Source organism: Xyrauchen texanus, chromosome 26, assembly GCF_025860055.1.
Source record: "Xyrauchen texanus isolate HMW12.3.18 chromosome 26, RBS_HiC_50CHRs, whole genome shotgun sequence".
NCBI classification, from domain to species: Eukaryota; Metazoa; Chordata; class Actinopteri; order Cypriniformes; family Catostomidae; genus Xyrauchen; species Xyrauchen texanus.
In genome coordinates, this window is record NC_068301.1 from 18,779,165 (window position 1) to 18,797,839 (window position 18,675).

General features: G+C 35.9%; 1 protein-coding gene across 2 annotated transcripts in view; it reads right to left on the reverse strand.

The window, feature by feature from the left end:
* LOC127619747 (syndetin-like) overlaps positions 1-18,675 on the reverse strand; it is a 179,331-nt gene that overhangs the window by 106,492 nt on the left and 54,164 nt on the right. For both annotated transcript variants that reach the window (XM_052092726.1, XM_052092727.1), the window contains exons 10-13: positions 16,418-16,460; positions 14,911-15,009; positions 11,497-11,637; positions 842-977 (exon numbers count right to left, since the gene is read on the reverse strand). In XM_052092726.1, the coding sequence (XP_051948686.1) occupies positions 842-977; positions 11,497-11,637; positions 14,911-15,009; positions 16,418-16,460 (419 nt within the window). The remainder of the gene's footprint in view (positions 1-841; positions 978-11,496; positions 11,638-14,910; positions 15,010-16,417; positions 16,461-18,675) is intronic.

Consider the following 18,675-nt stretch of genomic DNA (forward strand, 5'->3'; position numbering starts at 1 on the left):
AAAAAGAATAATATTAATTTACCTCATTTAATATATTAAAAATCACCACAAATCAATTTCAAACAAAAACCTGTAACCAACTATATGGCAAGAATGTCAGTCAGTAACATTTTAAACTAAATGTACATTGTATGCTTTCCTCTGTAGGGGTTATTAGGATACTTTAGAAGGGTTCAATGAATTTCCAATGTCAGAGCTAACTAAGAACAAGCACCAATCTATTTCAGCACTGCTCAGTGACCACAGAAATCGAAGGGTAGGAAAGGCAGAAAGACAAACGTTACAAACTACATCACACTTGGCTATCAGCACAGAGGCCCATTCAATTACCTACTGCCTTGGCCACTTCTGTGCCAACTACAGCATGCATAAAAAGCCATTTCCTTATAGAGAAAGCAGTACCTCTCACTGTAAAGAGCAAAATGTAATGCGTATAAATCAAATCATCACAGGGTAGTTAGCACTCTAATGAAAGCCTAGCTCTCTCTACAAAATGACACACTTCACATTTAAAATGAACTTTAAACTTATTATATAAAATGTTATGAATATTACCCAAAGTTTGGGGGGAATAACTAGAAGAAATCTCTAAGTGGTGGGCTGACATGTCCCTCTCTTAAATGGATGCAACACCCAAACAACAGCATACAGTTTTCACATAATTTCAAATCAAATCCTCTGAAACGGGCCTTTGGTTAGACTAAATAGCATAAAGACCTTTCTTTGTGACAGGTAGCCAAGGAAGAAATTGCAAAATACTAAGAATGTGTAAATTATTTTGTCACATTGAGAGTCCACATCAGCAAAATTCGTTACTATGCATATTTTTAGCTTATCTCACCTGCTGTAGGAGCAGTCACCTCTTCTTTGTAGTGCTCATCGTGCCACTGCATGGTTAGGTAGTAACTGAGCATCACCTCCCACAAGGCCTTACAGAGGTCTGTCAAGCAGGGGATGTAGCTGTCTGGGGTAATGTGCTGGAGGAAGAGATAAAAGCAAAGAGCTGCTTCAGTCTTACTCTATCAATTTCTATAAGCTCCTATAGTTTCAGCATGAGAACAGCACGAGTTAAGACCACATCAATAGCTATATGCAAGCGAAGCTGATGATGGATTTCATACATCTCACATCTGTCAGTTACAAGAGCAGTATCAAAGAAAAAGATGTCAATTGAATGCATTTATAATAAATGGCATATGTTTTGATTTTTTAAGCAACTACCGAGATTAATGCTGCATTAATATCTTTGCGAGTGAGGCAAATGAGGCAAACAATTGCCACATTCCATGAATATGGTAAAAATATAACATGAATGATTTTTTTTTTCTCTTTTCAGAAAATGTACAGTGAAAGAAGGTGCTTAATCTTGAAAATGTTGATCATTGAGGCCAAACAATATATTATATTAGCTGTTTTTTCAATATTTAAATTAGGTTTTCAGACCAGTTATCAAAATGTATTGTCTTAATACAGCGTAAAATACATATTTGATTGATTTACCTATTGTCTAAAACAACAAAATTAAATATAATGCATAAAAAATAGTGCTGATTAATCGCATCATTTTCTGTAGTTAAACGTGATTAATTGCAGATTTTAAAAGTGCTGAAATCTGACTCTAAATTTACTACTTTTCCTATCAAAATTAAACAACTAAAACAAGGGGGCCTGGGTAGCTCAGTGGTAAAGATGCTGGCTTTTCTTATTAGAGGCCCTTGAAGTTTCTTATTAAACTTTGTTTTCTGTTCAGTTACGGTTCCTGCCTCCTCCTTGCCCGTTGATTATCTGTTACAATATGTAATAGTTCTCAAAATAATAACATGGAATTTGAGCATCTAATGATTTACAATAAGTAATTGGACACAAAAGTGTATCCTATTTGTTTAAAGTGGCAATTACCAAAACATCCAATAGAGAGTTTAACAAATCTGAGAAATCCAGTAGAGCGTGACATTATGCTTTCTCAGATGTTTATCTTTAAATCAAGCTGAAGACATTTGGAAAACAGTACATTTGACATTGAGGGAGCATGAATACACCAGAGATAATGATTGACCTGATGTAGACCTTAATTAATATTTACCAAGCGATCAATCCTTCAAAACCTCTGAGAAACTCAGGCATTTCTTGGAACGCTATAATTAGAAATAATACTATAGAGACAACAAAACAAGCTTCTGTCAGGCCAGAGCCTGAGAGATGAGAGACTGTATTTCAAGTCAGAAGGTGGGTTGTGTGCAAAGTAAAATACAGTTTGGATAAACTTTGACTTCGGTGACACTGGAGTTCTCAGAAGAGCTGACATGCTCTCTTTGGTCATAGCGATTTGTGGGCAGGGAACTCTGACATAAACTTTACCATTTCTAAGACCACAACCTCGCCTCATCCATACACATAGAGTATTCATCAATGCTGTCAGCATTGAAATGCAAGACCTCTATCCATGCCTTTTCTTTTAACCAAACTTGGAAACTCTGCAAACTGCTGGAGCCCAGTAAATTATGATCAGCCTGAGGCTCACCAAGGTTGTTTTGGAGAGAACGTGAACAGCACATAGCAACATGGCCTCCAGCTGTGGAAAAGCTAGCATTTTTGGTGCTCAAAGAATAATTTATGTATTATAGTCATCTCTTTTCCCAGTAGAATCCCTGTGAGAGCAAGAGCAAGTACTACTTGTAAGTTTACAGATTGGTTCTGTAAATTAGGCCCAGCCGCTGTAATCTTTTAGTTTCTGAAAATCTATTTCCGAACAAGAGGTAACCACATAAGTAGACTTCCCAAGCACTTTTCATTAGGATCAGCATTGGATGGTACAATGACTAAACATAGTGTTATTATAGATTTAATTAAGTTATTATAGATTTATCTCATTATCTCAGATATTTCACAAAACAACTTAAGCATTTTTGTCTTTAAGATTACAGCACAAGTTAGGTACAATTTTCCATTTCAAAAGTTTCAAGCAAACTTAACTGTCCAAGTACTACATATGATCTCTTTAACTAAAGCATTTCCCTCCCTTTTAAGAGATGCTCGCTTAAGGATATTGCTCAGATATTACTTCCAGTGCATGTTCAACCCATTGAGAATTTACAAATCAAATGAATAAAACACAGTTGCTTTTGTATTAACATGCATAAACACAATGCGACTTGATCCTGAGTGGCTGCAATAAATCTAATTAAGACTGCGCTATACACAGAGAAAAGCACTGGGTGTCCAGGGGTGATTCATCACTTATAGATGTTACAGATAAACAAGCGCATACCTGTGTGAATCCATCCCACACAACTCATTACACTAGAGCGTCTCAAACTAATGCAATGAATTGTGCCTGAATTATTATACAGAAGGAAATGTGTAACATTGCAGAAGCTGCCAAAATGTAATACTCCGGGCCACAAACAATATTATGAGCCGTTTGTCTCATTCAAAGTTGATTGATTGTTTAAGACAGCTACATCATTCTTTGAATAAAGTTGTATAGTTGCTAACATTGAGTTAAAAGAGATACTCAGGGGTACCGAGACACTCTGCTGGATTAGTACTGATCCAATGGCTACCAGACAGGAAGTATAGTATTCTGATTAAGGTCTAATGACTCCTGTTGGTGAGCAGAAGGTGATGTCAGCCATCTCATTCAACCAATCAATTCCCCATCTTCTCCAGATTACTTCCTGCTATGGGGCTGGAGATGAGGCATTGTTGCCTGGCAACAGAGAGTTGGTGGAGGAAATGGATGATAAAAGTCTTCCTGATCTCAATAGAGTCATATTAGACAGTGCATATCACGCCATGTGAAGATACGATTCAGGCAGATAGACAGAAACAGTATCTGCATCTGAATTCCCAAACTGGTGCAGTATGCACTGAATTTGATGAAGAACTTCTCAACAGAAGTTTGGGTTTAGATGATATGAGGGTGAGTAAATGATGACAGTGATAAGCACTCCAGGATTAATATAGTTTTGAAGTTCTGATTAAGATTTCATTTTATTCTATGTTGAATTTTACTTTTCAGTTTAATTTTGTTTCCATTCGTTTACACTCTAATTAGACTTTTAGATATAGCTATTTAGTCTATTTAGTTTTCTGAATTTAAGGTTACCAATGTTAATGTGTTAACAGATATTTTTTTTAAATGTTTAACGGTATCTCAGGGGATCTGGTGTAATTATTATGGAGAAGCATTGTCCTTTAATATGTTTAATATGCTGTGCATTAAAAACTAAAACTACAATTATGCTGTGGTCATTTTTATTTTATTTTAGTTCATTTTGGAGTCATACAAATTTTATTTGTTCTTTTTATACTTGTATTTAAGTTTGTTTTTCCAATTTTGTTCATTTTAATTTTAATTTCATTTTCACTCAAAAACTCCATACAATCCTGGACATACAACAACCACCATGTCGGCATCAACTGGTATCTACCCTTTATGAGATGCATAGTAAAGTGTTCACTGGTTGCCCATTTCAGAATCCATAAGTCATGCGGGTATTGTTCACCTACTGTATCATAAATAATGAATTTTTGGACATCCTACTCATTTGACGGACTGCTTTTTGCATAATGTGTAGCAGGGAAGTACACATAGTTGAACGAGGGAGTTAAGAAACATTTTGGCTAAGGTCTGTGATGACTTCATTAATGGAGAGCCTGGGATCCAAAAACCATGAGCAAGTTTTTCAAAGTGCTTCTGCTCTTTCTCCCTAGTCTTAAAGCCACCACAATGGTTTGTTTCAGTGCTACTTTCTATTTGCAGTGATGGATGAGATTAAGATTCCACCTTCTTTAACTAGCAGGCACTGCAGAGTACACTGTTGGGCAGCAGAGGTATCCACCTTTCTAAATGTAGGTGAATCACATCCATTTTCAAATATGATTGTAGAATATTCCTTAAAAGTGCAAGACAGGGAAAACAAAGTGCTGCTGCAGTCAGCAGGTTTTATGTGTGTAAAGTTGTGTCTTCACTATGAAAAGCAAGCATCAGACAGACAGACAGACAGACAGGATAGAAAGATAGACACAATAGATAGAATCACAGCAATAACTAGTCGGTCAATATTTTACTCAATTAAAAGTTTCAACATTTTTACACATTTATGTTTAGCTTTAAATTACATGTTTATGTAAGCATAATGTCATGTTTATGTTACATTTTAAAAATAAATAATAAATGTATTAAAAAAGTATATGGAGCATATGTATACAAAGTTGAATTTAACCTAGGGGCTGCATGTTCTTCTCTCTCTCACTCACGGCTCCCACAGAAACATGTTCTCTTGGAAGACAAGTAAAGAATCTATGGAAATCACTTCACGGTCATGGTGATGGTGCGGGATGTGAATTTCCCTGAAACGTTGGCTTGCAGGTCGCTTTAAATGTTTTCATATTTAAGGCTTCTTTAAATCTGTGTGTGCATGAAAGTTATTTTCCCACCGAGAGGGCTTTTTCAAGAGCAGGATAATCGCCTCAAGCGAGTTAGGTCCCACCTTTCACCAGACCATTTTGACGTTAAGTTTGCTAATCAAAAATGTATTCTCTAAGTTAGTAGACTAGACAATGACTATTTTAGGCTAGGTATGCAAATAATTTTTACCCTGCTGATCAAGAAGTCTATTTTCAATGATGTATCAACTGCTTAACTGCTTAAACTATCTTTCATTCTGAGACATCATGCACATCATGTTTAGAACAATACATTAGGTTTATTGTACATTTTTCACTTTTTTTTATTTTTTTCTAGCAATTCTGTATTAATTTTTTTATTATTAAATCGTAAATGTTATTTGTTACCGCTCTTAACTGAACAGCTATTATATAAGATCATAGACAAATACACGACTTGAAATGCGTGCCTTTTTTCTCTCTTGTAGATTTGGCTTACCTGTTAATTATTTTCAACAATCCTGACTGTTTGAAAATGTAAAGTAACTTTTACTTGGTGACTTACATTTAGAACAGGCTATAAGGGTTACTCTATTGGTCCTTCACTATTCATTCAATTGTTTTCAATAAATATGCCTGTATTCACTAATGCAGATTAAATGAATGTGTGTCATGTTCTATACAGTGCATTCAGAATGTATTCAGACCCCCTTTTATTTTCCACATTTTGTTATGTTGCATGTTTATTTTTTCACATAAATCTAAACTCCATACCCCATAATGACAAAGCCAAAAAAAAAATTCTGATAACTTTGCAAATTTCTTAAAAAGAAAAAACTTAAATATCATATTGACACAAGCATTCAGATCTCCTTTGCTATGACACTTGAAATTTAGCTCAGGTGCATCCCATTTCTCTGGATCCTTTTTAAGATGTTACTTTAATTGGACTCCACCTGTGGCAAATTCAATTGATTGAGCATGATTTGGAAAGGCACACACCTGTGTGGTCTCACAAATGAAAATGCATTTCAGAGCAAAAACCAATCCATGATGTCAAAAGGAACTGTCTGCAGAGCTCAGAGACAGGATTGTGTCGAGGCACAAATCTGGGGAAGGCTACACAAAAGTTTCCAGTGTATTGAAATTTACAAAGAGCACAGTGGCCTCTATAATTCTTAAATGGAAGATGTTTTGAACAGCCAGGACTCTTCCTAGACCTGGCCGCCTGGCTAAACGGAGCAAACAGGGGAGAAGGGTCTTGGTAAGAGAGGTGACCAAAAACCTGATAGGACTCTGATAGGCAGACCATGTTCAACTCTAAGGTCAATAACCACTATGGCCATTCAAGTGTCCTCTAGAAAAAAAGGTGTTGCACTGACACATACATTGACACTCTAATGTAACTGACTATAATGTAACTGGAAGAGAAGCTTATGTTCCACACTGTGCATGTAGATAAGTTTCGCCTTTGTTGGGAGGCTTCATCAAAATCCCATTTGCACATGTGAATGAGTAGGGCCTGTTGTGTTCATCTACCTCTCTGGAAGCATCATTCAGCACTCAAAGTTAAGTACAGAGGCTCTGCTGGAGATCTCTGCAGGGATGGGATAATGACGCTTTCATGTAAAATTCATGGGGCGCTCTGCTTTATGATGTGACCTTTGGAGCATTCCAGTTACGCCATATTTTAATTCCCAAGCCAAGGTTCAAAGTTCAGGAATGAAGTGATTGTCATTAGCATACCTCTCATTGTGTTTATTTTCACATTATACACACTCAGGAGACATGGTTTGAAACCTAGATAGTTATCAGACAAATTCATATTTAATATCTGTTATGCTGCGAAATGAGAGAAAAGTAAAATCTAGAGAAATCTGACATGCAAAAATCCAGATATAGGATTCATTTTCTTCCGCCCTAGAAGGATTAAAGGGCAGCATTTTCAAAACGAAAATGAGCAATGCTGCATTGGGAAAAACAAGGCTGTAATTTTTAGCACACAGTATGTTTCAAATCAATCAGCCAGGTAAGGAAATTCAAAAGGTTTTATCATCTGAGTTGTCGACTCAGGCAGTGACAAGCAAATGACGTGATTTAGATGCATAGCGCGTGTTGCTCAGTTTTTTACTCCACAAGCAATCATATTAAACCACAATCTGTCAACGTGGTCCATTTAAGGATTACATGTTGAATCAAAACAATAAAGTTTGGGAGGAACAGTTTAAGTGTCAAAGGAAGTCATCTAACCATGGCGGTGACCTGAGACTACATAAATCATGCAAGGTTTAAACAATCTCCCTTAGGTCAGACCGGTGGTGTACAAAGATATACAATCGCTAATGGAGGGAATTTAGACCGCTCTTCAACAAGTAACTTTATTTTTCCTTTTCTGTGTTCATTAAAATATTTTCTGCTTTTCTTACTGCTAATTGCATTAAGTAAATCTGGGATGCTACAGCAGATTTACAGAGGGGTTAGAGCTAGAGATTTTGAACTAATCATTATGCATTTAAGCCTGACTTTTTTTGGTTGAAACAAGTCACATTTCATCAAAAAAATTACCTAGTTTCCTAATGACATAGTTTTCAAAGTGGTAATAGAAGACGTATAGGTGGTACTATCCAATGCTACACACAGAGAAATTGCATAATAAACGTCGCCATTTCTAATCGTTCATTTTGCACAGTTACACCAGTTTCATACACTAACCTGCAAACACATCAACATAACTTTGTTCATTCTTGAAGTAGCACAAAAACCTTTTTTACTTTGGACTGCCATCAGCTCGTAATGTGTGTGTGATATCTGTGCCTTGTCCATGATGCAACCGTCTTCATTAAAAGTTATATCTCCTCAAGCTATTACATCAGACTACTTTGAATGGAAGCAACTGATGAAAAGCACACAAATTATTGATGCCTCAAACATTTATCAATAAAATAGCATGTCAATCAATAATCGATATATTGATATTTTATGACATCTCTACTGGATATGGCATTAATTGGGAGTGAAGGGATATCGCACCAAAGATTCTAAGTCTCTTTTAAAGCCTTTTCTTTGTGCCGCAGAAAAAGTGTCTTAACACCTCTGTTCTGTCATGACAATCAGCGCTCATTTCGTTTTCTGTCAGCTGCGCATGAGAATTAACAATCTACATTTGACTGTGTAAAAGGAATTTTATTCCTTTATAAATACGTTTATGATGCCAACGTACAACATATATGCCACTTGGATGTGGCCTTAGTGATGCAAATCTAACCAGAACATCAATAAGCGTGATTACATGCACAATCTTGCACGATTATGCTTAGTAAGCCAACAATGTGTACGGTCATGTAGATGCCGTGGAAGGGTCATAAACGGTTTACGCAGTGTATACAGATTTTTGCCCAACACCTTCACATCTTTACCGGCATTCAGGCAGCTTATCCAATGTGCACGTGGGTGTGTGTGCATCTGTTTACGAATTGATGTCAAAACCGGAGAATAACACAATGAATTCAAATCACGTGTGAACACTTTTTTATGGTTATTGATAGTTTTCAGCATAATTGGCTGAAAACCCATGGTAACAAAACCAGTGACAAAAAGGGGTACAATGAAGCTTGCTTTCCAAATCACCCACATCCAGGTGGCATTAAAGCCAAGTGCATTAATTTCTCTGCAAGCATCTGCTGATCACACCAGCTGAACCCCTTTTGACACTCAAATACACTGTATAAAGACCAGGTGCAGCAAAGCCTACGCCAACTATTTGAGCTCCGTGCCAATAGTAGATCATAGAAAAACTCCACACACTTCAACACTAGGCTTGGAACACAATGCACATATCAATTATGGCATAATAGAAATGTGGAGCCAGTACTATTCTTAAGATTGAGGTAGTTGTAAAGAGGGAAAACAAACAGGATAAAAGAAGAAGGGAATAACCTTTTACAAAACAATTATAGCTAAAACATGTTAATTAAATATAAAATAGATTTTTAAGTTAAACAAAGAATCATGTTGAAATTATCATCATCGTTAGTGCTCCATCTACTGGAAGATTTCAATTTTATATATGAATTATATAAACCTCCAACTTGTAATTTTAAGTAATAAAGTAATAAAATGACCACGGGAAGACTGCAATTTTGTTTGTGATCTGAGGGTTCAGTCCTTCGATACAAATGCAAATTAGAATTAAAGTATTCATTTTGTGTAGAATTGCTACAAGGTGCTGAGCAGAGACACCAAACTTGCCTGTTAACTGAAATTAATTGCTTCATGAATGAGATTGGCTGACCCGTTCACAGCGCAAAATGTTTCTCTCTCACTATAGCTACACAAATATATGCCATTTCCAAAGACAGCAATATAACCCATTTTACACCTGTCTAGGGCACAATAAGTCTGGAAACAGCAAATAATTTCATGCTAGAACGATGTATCTGGCTCACAGTACATTTTGGAAGTGTCCTCCGTGTGTACTGAGTTTATCTGATATTACGACTCCTTTATGTAAGTGTTGGGGTATAACTAACTAAAATAAATGTAGTGACACTACTACTGTAATATAACTACATACAGTAGTTCACATAGTAGTTCAGCTGTTTTCAAAATAAAGCATCTTTTACAGTAACAAGATACAAGATTTTTCCAATAAGTAGTGGTGTAGCACAACAAAGCGCGAATTCAATGCATTCACACGAATGCATTTTTGCATCCAACTGCACTTTTTTGGGGGGTGAGGGTTACACCATACATACAGTATGTATGGCGTGATTTTATAATGTAAATTAAATAATGTCAATTAACCCTTGTATCATGTAAGTTTTTGCTAAAACCTTTTGTGTTTCTGGTCAAAAATGACCAGACCACTAAGATCTGAAAGCATATTCTTAAATGTTTGAAATTAGTTTTGTAGACAAAAATATAATTGTGCCAACATTTTAATTTAATTATAAAACTAAAGTTTTATTAAAATTAAAAAAACATTTGAAATTGATAACTTGTTGAAATTGATAACTTGGACCAAATAATAAAGAAAAACATCTAAGCATCTGCCCAACATAAATGGGAACTTAAAACAATACTGTATAAAAAGCATCCCAGGCTGATACCTCAAGAAGTTGGTTGAGAAAATATCAAGAGTACATTTTTGCAAAATCTAGGCAAAGGGTGACTACTTTGAAGATGCTAGAATATAACATAGTTTTGATATATTTTGGAATTTGTTTAGTCACAACATAATTCCCATAGTTCAATTTATGTTATTCCATAGTTCTGAATAAAAATATATGCATATAATAAAGAATGAGTGCGTTTCAAAACTTTTGACCAATAGTGTATGTGCTCATCTAAAGACTGGGATGCTCCTGAACACTCCGGAATTATAAATAATAAAATAATTTGTTACATTTCTTTAGTGCTTTTCTAGGCACTCAAAGCACTTTACATTGTATAGGGGAACTTAATATTTCTGTATTTTGTAGTCTACTCCATTATATTCCAATGGTCGATCACTTTAGACCGGAAACACCACGGGTACATTTTTATGAAAATGACATAAAAACAATATGTGTGTTCAGATGCCCTGTGTAAACAAAGTCATGAAATTTTATTCCAACTGAATGAAATGAACTAGAATTTTCAGGAAAAAAAAAAAATAAAGAAAAAAGTTTTGATCGGAACACTACAATCTTTTCGTAGTAACATTTTTAGTTAAATAGATAGCTAAATGCTGCTGTTCATTACTATCTTTTAAATCACTTGTATAAATTAGGATTTATTCTAGTTTTTTTATGTATTTAGAGTTAATGTATTTGCTCAAGTCTTCCTAATTAAAATTGTTTTCAAACACACATTTTTGTGCCAAAAAATACTATCTCTTAGTTATAGGACTATATTAAAAAAAAAGATACAACCCCTTTTCCTAAGTTGCTTAAATATACTTTTGTTAGAAGCTTGCATAGCAGCTGTAGTTTAACTACAAACTACTAAATTATTTATAGCTTGTGGCTTGGCAAACCAAAGTTTTCAATGTAGCTTCTCCAACACTGCTGGCAGTCCATAGACAGGGGGATATACAGTAGGAGGATTAATGGGGAGTGGGCATACCGTGCAAAGATCCTTGTACTGCATCTTCTGGAACTTTGTGTCGGCGTTGCCAGCACACAACTCGACGTATCCCAGCACCACCTGGAAAACAGTGTTGTGGATAGCCTGGGTGAAGTGCATGTGCAGCTGGTCCATGGCGGTCTAAATGGAAAAGGTGGAGAAAAAACAGGGAGCCAGTAAGAAGGTTTGTTAAAACTCAAGTGTGTTGTGTCTGCACCACTAGCCTCAACAAATGGAATTGCAAAAATAATGACTTTTTCAAAACAGGTTTCCCAAATACATCCCCAGTTTATTACTAGTAGGCAAAACCAACATAACAGGCCCTAAACTCACACCATCGGATAATCCAATGTTTTTATGTAAGACTGATCAGGATGCTCAAACCAACAAAGCAACATTTTGATAGTAGCACAGAGCCACAGTGAAATGAACCTACAAATGTCTATCTTAACCACATTAACTTGGATAGGAGTTATTTTAACAGAACAAAATGCACACATCAGAAAGACAGGTCTTTTTTATCCATCAGACAAAATCTTAAAAGTCATATTCACAAAGCAAGCATTAAAGCTATTACAGTTAAAAAGAAAAATCTATATTACAACCTACCAGTCCTTTGTTGCATTGCAAATGCCAACATACCATGCTTGTAAAATGAACACCAATGTTTAACAACTGGCGTATTGATTTTGGGAGATACCTTTAACAGCTTTCATTCAAATTGCTACATAGAACTGTTTTGATGCTTGTGTTTTTTCTTCTCACAAACACTAGATGCTTTCCTCTACAAAGCAACCAAGCAGGAGACCTACTTATACATTACAAACAAACACCCACACATGCAACAATAAATAAAAAACAGCTTTCACATAATTTGACAGCATTCATAACCAATCATAGATCCAGGCACACTTAACTCTGGAACAAAAAGCAGAAATTACCACACATAAGCAATTTTGAAAGAAGCCCTATTCTATTAAAAGGCAAAACAATTCTACTAAAAGCCCTGACTTCCTGAGAAACCAGTATAGTTGCAGACCCTTGTGGCCTTCCACTGAGAAACATCTAACACTGTCTCAGGAGGTCTGTTTGAAGGTAAAACTGTGGGTAACTGTGTGCCGGTCCACAATCTCAGAGGAGATGATTCATTCCAGAACTACATAGCAAAGCTCAGTATCGTCCCAATGGAGAAAGAAAGATCTTTGCTGCAACTTAATTATGTTTCTCCGCCTATCTTCCTTAACCTTGAACGTATCTCTCCCTCAGCTTCAGCTGAATTCAATCAAAATGGCACAATACTTGCATTCTCATGCAGGTACGGGCATTCAAATAAGGGCAGTCAAATTACTTTTTGAAAAATAGTGGAATGGACAGTTATCATCTTCTCCTTTATCCATTCTGTGAGGAAAAAGATTTTAAAAATGAACCTGAAACAATAACCAGTCATCACGCATCTGAAGGAAACCATGGTGGAAACATTAGTTGCAGTTAAAAAAAAATATGTAGTTACATACATTAGACAAATTTAATGACAAGAAAAACAGTGAAAATTAAAAGATTGAGAATTAGCAGTGAAGTCATTAGGCTAATTAAAGAGTTCATGGAACACAGCCAGAGCGAGAAGCACCTCTTTACAGGAAAAATAAAGAGTTTTAGCGAATGACGTAGGTACTGAAACAAGGTTTGCGTTTGATGAGTTTTAATCTTTGAAGTTGGACAATCAATAAACTATTGAAAGCATGTTGGATTGTCTAGGTCGTATTGTTGTCACACAGTGGCTTCATGTCAAAAACTTCCAAAGTTTGTCGAAAAGCTTTAGTAGCCAAAAACTTGTTTAATCAACACTGCTCTCTGCATGGCTTTCAATATTAGCATCCAATATAAGAGTTATGAACCACCTAATGATCTCTTCAGATGGTCAATGACCCTCAAGGAGTCTCCACAGACAGCCGACTCTTAAAATCAGAATCAGTTTTTAATGGATATGTATGAATCACACATCTTGGTGTGAATCCTTCAGAAAGTGTGGGTCGGTCGGCTTAAACACTCTCACTTGATAAATACTCAGCAAATCGTCTTAGTCTTAAGAATGTAAATGACTTAATAGAACAGTTCACACAAAAATCTCATGATAGTTCATAGTGACTGCATGCTGTCAAACTCCAAAATAGACAAAAAAGCACTTTAAAAGCACCAGACAAATATTCTGAAGCCATTCGATAGCTTAGTATGATGGACAGACTGAGTAGTAGTTATTCACTGATAATCTTCCACTGATAAACTTCAACAACAAAATATTGGCCAGGTTTGATGCCAGGATCTTTGGTCACAAGACAAGTAAGAACCAATAACCAACCTGTGTCACAGACGCCATAGAGTATGTGATTTGCGAGCTACCTAATGTTTTGTGTGAACACTTTGATCTGAGAGTAAAACAAAATGTAAGATCTACTCGAGTAGTATGGACAAAATCCACGTATGTGGACATCATGTTTATGAATTTTTTTAAAGCGGCATATTATCATAGATCAAATCATATATGGCATATATCAGAAGTCTAGCCCTTAAATGACAGTCATGTCATAAGAACAGTCATGAGAACAATATTCAGTCGGTTTAAATTAAATTATGCATTGCCTATAGCAAAGCCAAAATACAACGTTAAAGCATGTGGACAGGGGGTCGCTCGCACAAGGTTACACATCACAGACAGATGCAAAAACATGTTTGATGTGAATGGCCCCTTACAGTAGAAGGTAGCGGTCTGCTGTATCTAGCCAGCAGGCAGCAAGGCATGCAAGCTCAGTAGGTTTTGAAAGAGAGCTGTTCATGACACAGAAGGGCACACATACCATTGTTAAAATCATCTAAAAAATGTACAGCTTAAATTTCAGGTGTTTTATCAAATAGATTTTGAATACAGAAAAACATCTTGACAGCAGGAGCCAATACTATGAGATCTATCTAAAGAACACTGTGTTTTATTTACTTTCTGCCTATTTGTCTTCTTCTTATTCATTTCCCTTGGTCCAAGACTTCTCAAAAAGCCATGCAATCATGCGTGTCTTATATTGAATCTTGAAAAATGTGAATCTTTAACACTGTGGATCAACGACAAGCAACAATAACGGAAGACATTTCGACTTGCACAACATTTTATAAGGGGACGGCACCCAGGCAGGGGTAGGACTCGGCAGGTAATAAAACCAACAATGAGAAATCCTTCCAGGATTTCGCTTTCAATCACAGCTTTGCTTTCTGCTGAACAAAGAAAGGTAAAATAAAACAGGACACTCTTGCCTTCTGGCAAATCCTATACCAGGTATGAATCATCTTCCCATTTTGAGGGGGAAAAGGAGGAAAGTGGAGGCTGAGGGGGGGAAGGGGCAGAAAGAACTCACTGCAATGACTCACCTGTGTCTTGCCCAAAAGTTTATATGCCAGTTGAACTTTGGTGTAGTGAGAGACATCAAAGTGCTTGCAGGTCTTGGAAAGTGCCACATCTAACTGTTCCTGCATGGACAAGCATGAAATTAGCATGATCAGCAGCAGATGGAGAAGTTCACAGGTTGACCCACTTAATTAATGTGTTAAAGGGAACCATGGTTATTCACCATTTTGAAATAAATTGAGAATTTCAATTCCAACAAAATTAGAATTAAATTACAACTAAATTCTTTGAATTGAGATTTGAATTGAAGTTTAAGGAAGTACAATTAAAATGGAATGATATTAAAACAAATTCATATAACTTCTGTAAGTGTAGATCTTAATAACACATTTGAATTTTCAGTATAAATTACCCAACATTTTATCATATCCAGTGTTGGGTAGATTACTTCTGAAATGTAATCTGGACTGATTGCAAATTACAATGTAAAATTTTAATAATTAGTGTACATTTTTTATATTACACTTTTTAGGAAATCTAATCAGAATACTTTTGGAAAAATGTCATGTTCAATAAGCATGAAACTAAACAACAATTTGCTTTTTGTCTCAAATCCTTGAAAATGGAACAAAACATTAATCAAATTCACATTTTGAAATCAATATTTATGTTTTGTTGGCTGTGTTAATTATTTTGACATTACTGGACTTGTATTCTACACAAGGAAATAAATAGACATTAGTCCAAATGAATGGACTAAATTAATTGGCGAGTTCACAATATAATTTGAGTTTAAAGATAAGCATTCATATTCCCCAGATTACTGCATTGGGACATGCGCTGTTACAGAAATAGAAATGCTGCACGAATCACTGTATTTCTGGTGGCAGCCTTCTTAGTGCTCCGTACAGTCACAGGCGTTGTGCTATTAACTAATGTGTGGGATGCAAGAATGGAAAAGATAAAAAGAAAGGTGGAGCAAGAAAAACATGAAAGGAGAAACAAAAAGAGAGCATGAGTAGAGGAGTTGTATGCAAGGCTGGGTGCCATCCAATTTCATATGCCATACGAAAATCTCTGCATAACACAGCAGATGCCATCAACAGAAATTGTGTGTGTGGCTACGTGTGTTTGCACTCCTATAGGCTTGAACACAGCGACCAAATCCTGAAAGGCAGCGATTCATTTAATATAAAGTCAGTCCATCTGCCTAAGGGCCTGGGAGACTAAATGCCGTCAGACTGACCCCCTGAGCATCACTTTTAGATGTAAAATGCATGGTCAAATGTTCCTTCTGATCTGTTTAATTCATATAATGTTGAAGCACTACACTTGAGGCAACTGCTGTTGCTCAATCTGGCAAGCTGTGTGGGTGCTTCCAAAGGGAACTGGGTGGTCTTGTATTTGGAACTAAGGAGAAAGAATGTCTGATTTTAAAAAGGTTGCCCAAATTCTTATTTAGCCCTGCAAAAGGATAAAAACTACAAATCAAATATTTATTATTTTTTGGTTTTTTTTTAAATCACATACCTCTATTTGCTCCAGAGTGTCTTGCAGTTTAGAATTCAGCTCACTGAGGAAAGAGAGACCATTTTGATCAGTTTAGCAAGGATGACAACAGAAACTGTTGAACTAATAAAAAATCATTCTGCACCACAGGTAACCATTGTCCTCTGTTTGCAATGCAACATAACAAACCACCAAGCACAGTATAGAGCCAAGTTGGAGAAAAAGAAGCTTTCTTTATCAGAGAAATGGACCGTCAGATTGAGAAAGCCTTGTGACATTTTATCAAAAAATAAAATAGAATTGATATTTGAAGCACAAATGCACTGTACAGTTTACCAAACATGTCAGATATGTTTTGCTGCTATCTTAAAGGTGTAGTGTGTATTTTTTCGATGGTAAAATACATTCTCCTATCCACTAAGACAACTATAAGTAAACCATGTGAAGTTTGGTTCCACAAAACAATTTAAACACTGACTTTCAAAACATTGCTTTCTTCATTTGAGCATCCTGATCAGTCCATCATAGCAACATTTGCTCAACGCGAGTGCCGTTTTCTAGCAATACATCAATATAATTAATCATTTACGCTGAAAGCACCCTGGGAAAGGTGAGCCTAAACCTGCAACCTCTCTTCTGTTTTTAAGCAGGCACTCAGCCCTAATTCAGACAGGCATAAAACAATAAAAAAAGCAATTGGGGTATTCATTGCCAACGATATGCTGCTCTACACCGTTAAAGAAGGTTTGGGTTTCAGCGTATGGTTAAAACACTCAAGCTGTGTTACAACATCCCTTCTCATATCCACTTTAACAGCAAGGTTATTACATCTATAGTGTTCCATTGTTGAATATACATATGTTGAATGTTGAATATATGTTGCGCTGAGTTTGAAATGCTTACTGCACATAGAATAATAATGCGTGCAGTAAGTTAATGTTGATTTAGTAATTAAAGTTTTTATTTTTTTCTTAAGTTAAGGACTCAAACAAGAATTAACCATGGTGTTATTGTAGTAATTTGTTTAGTAATCATGACTGTAGTATCCATGACAGAACACATGATTTTGATACAATTAACCATAGTTTTACTACAATACTGTAGTATCTACTGTATATTGTAACCATGGTTTTACTATAGTATTGTGGTAACATGGCTAATTTTGTGGTCACTATATTTACTAATACCAGGGTTTTTCCTGCATTGAGAATTACTAGGCGGCCGCCTCAGTCAAATTTCATGCCACCTCCGGCTGTCTACAAAACTCTGGTGGGTGTCCTCATGGAAAACATTAACAAGCGTTGCACTCAGAGTCATTTGTAACTGCAAATCTCTGCATTAATCATAAAAAGAAATCCAAAAAGTTGCTTGAGGTCTGATCACAGCTTGGCGATATATCTTTAATGAAATAAAGTTAATTTAATATGGGAGCGTGATATGTAAATAAGCACAAACTCCAAAACTGTCATTCTCTGTGCGGTCAGAGCCGCTTCAACCAGTCACTGAAGAGACCCAATCTGAGCGGGAGTCGAGAATGGGAGAGATTTAAAGTTCTGCTGGCTGATGCGCATTCTAACACGGAGACGCTCGTCTCTCACCCCTGCTGTCTGCAGCTCGTAACGTCATCATCATGAGATCATCATAAGATCAATCTTATGTGAAAAATAACACCAAAATGACAACAACAATAAAATGTGGGTATATATTGGTTTTGGATAGACTAAATTGACAAATGCTTATCAATAATACTCTTATGGCTAAAAATGTTTACAGTGTTCAGTGACTAAAATGTCAATATGACTAAATGTTACTAAAATATGACTAAAATGTCAACAGTTTTCATTGACTAAAACTACATTCAAATGCCCAGACTTTGTTAACAAAAATTTGACAAAAAAAAAATAGGATAAGGTTGACTAAATATGATAAAACTAAAAAGGAAATTAAAACATCTGACACAGGACTAAGACTAAATAAAAAACAGATGACAAAATGATCACTATTATTCAGTTCCCAGGTCATTTGGAGTGTATTAATGCAAAGTCAATGTTTACGTATTCTTAACGTCACTTTTTTGATCAGCATGGTACCACTTCTGCCTTATTTTGAGCCAGGAAAAACCCTGTAATACCACACTTAAACTATGGTTACGGTGGTAAAACAATGGGGATTTTTCACAAGGGGAAACCTGTTGAAGTGTTTGTTACCAAATATAGTAATCTTACTTTGGATTTGGCATTAGAATTTTTTCACATTTTTTTTTTGTGACTCTAAAACAT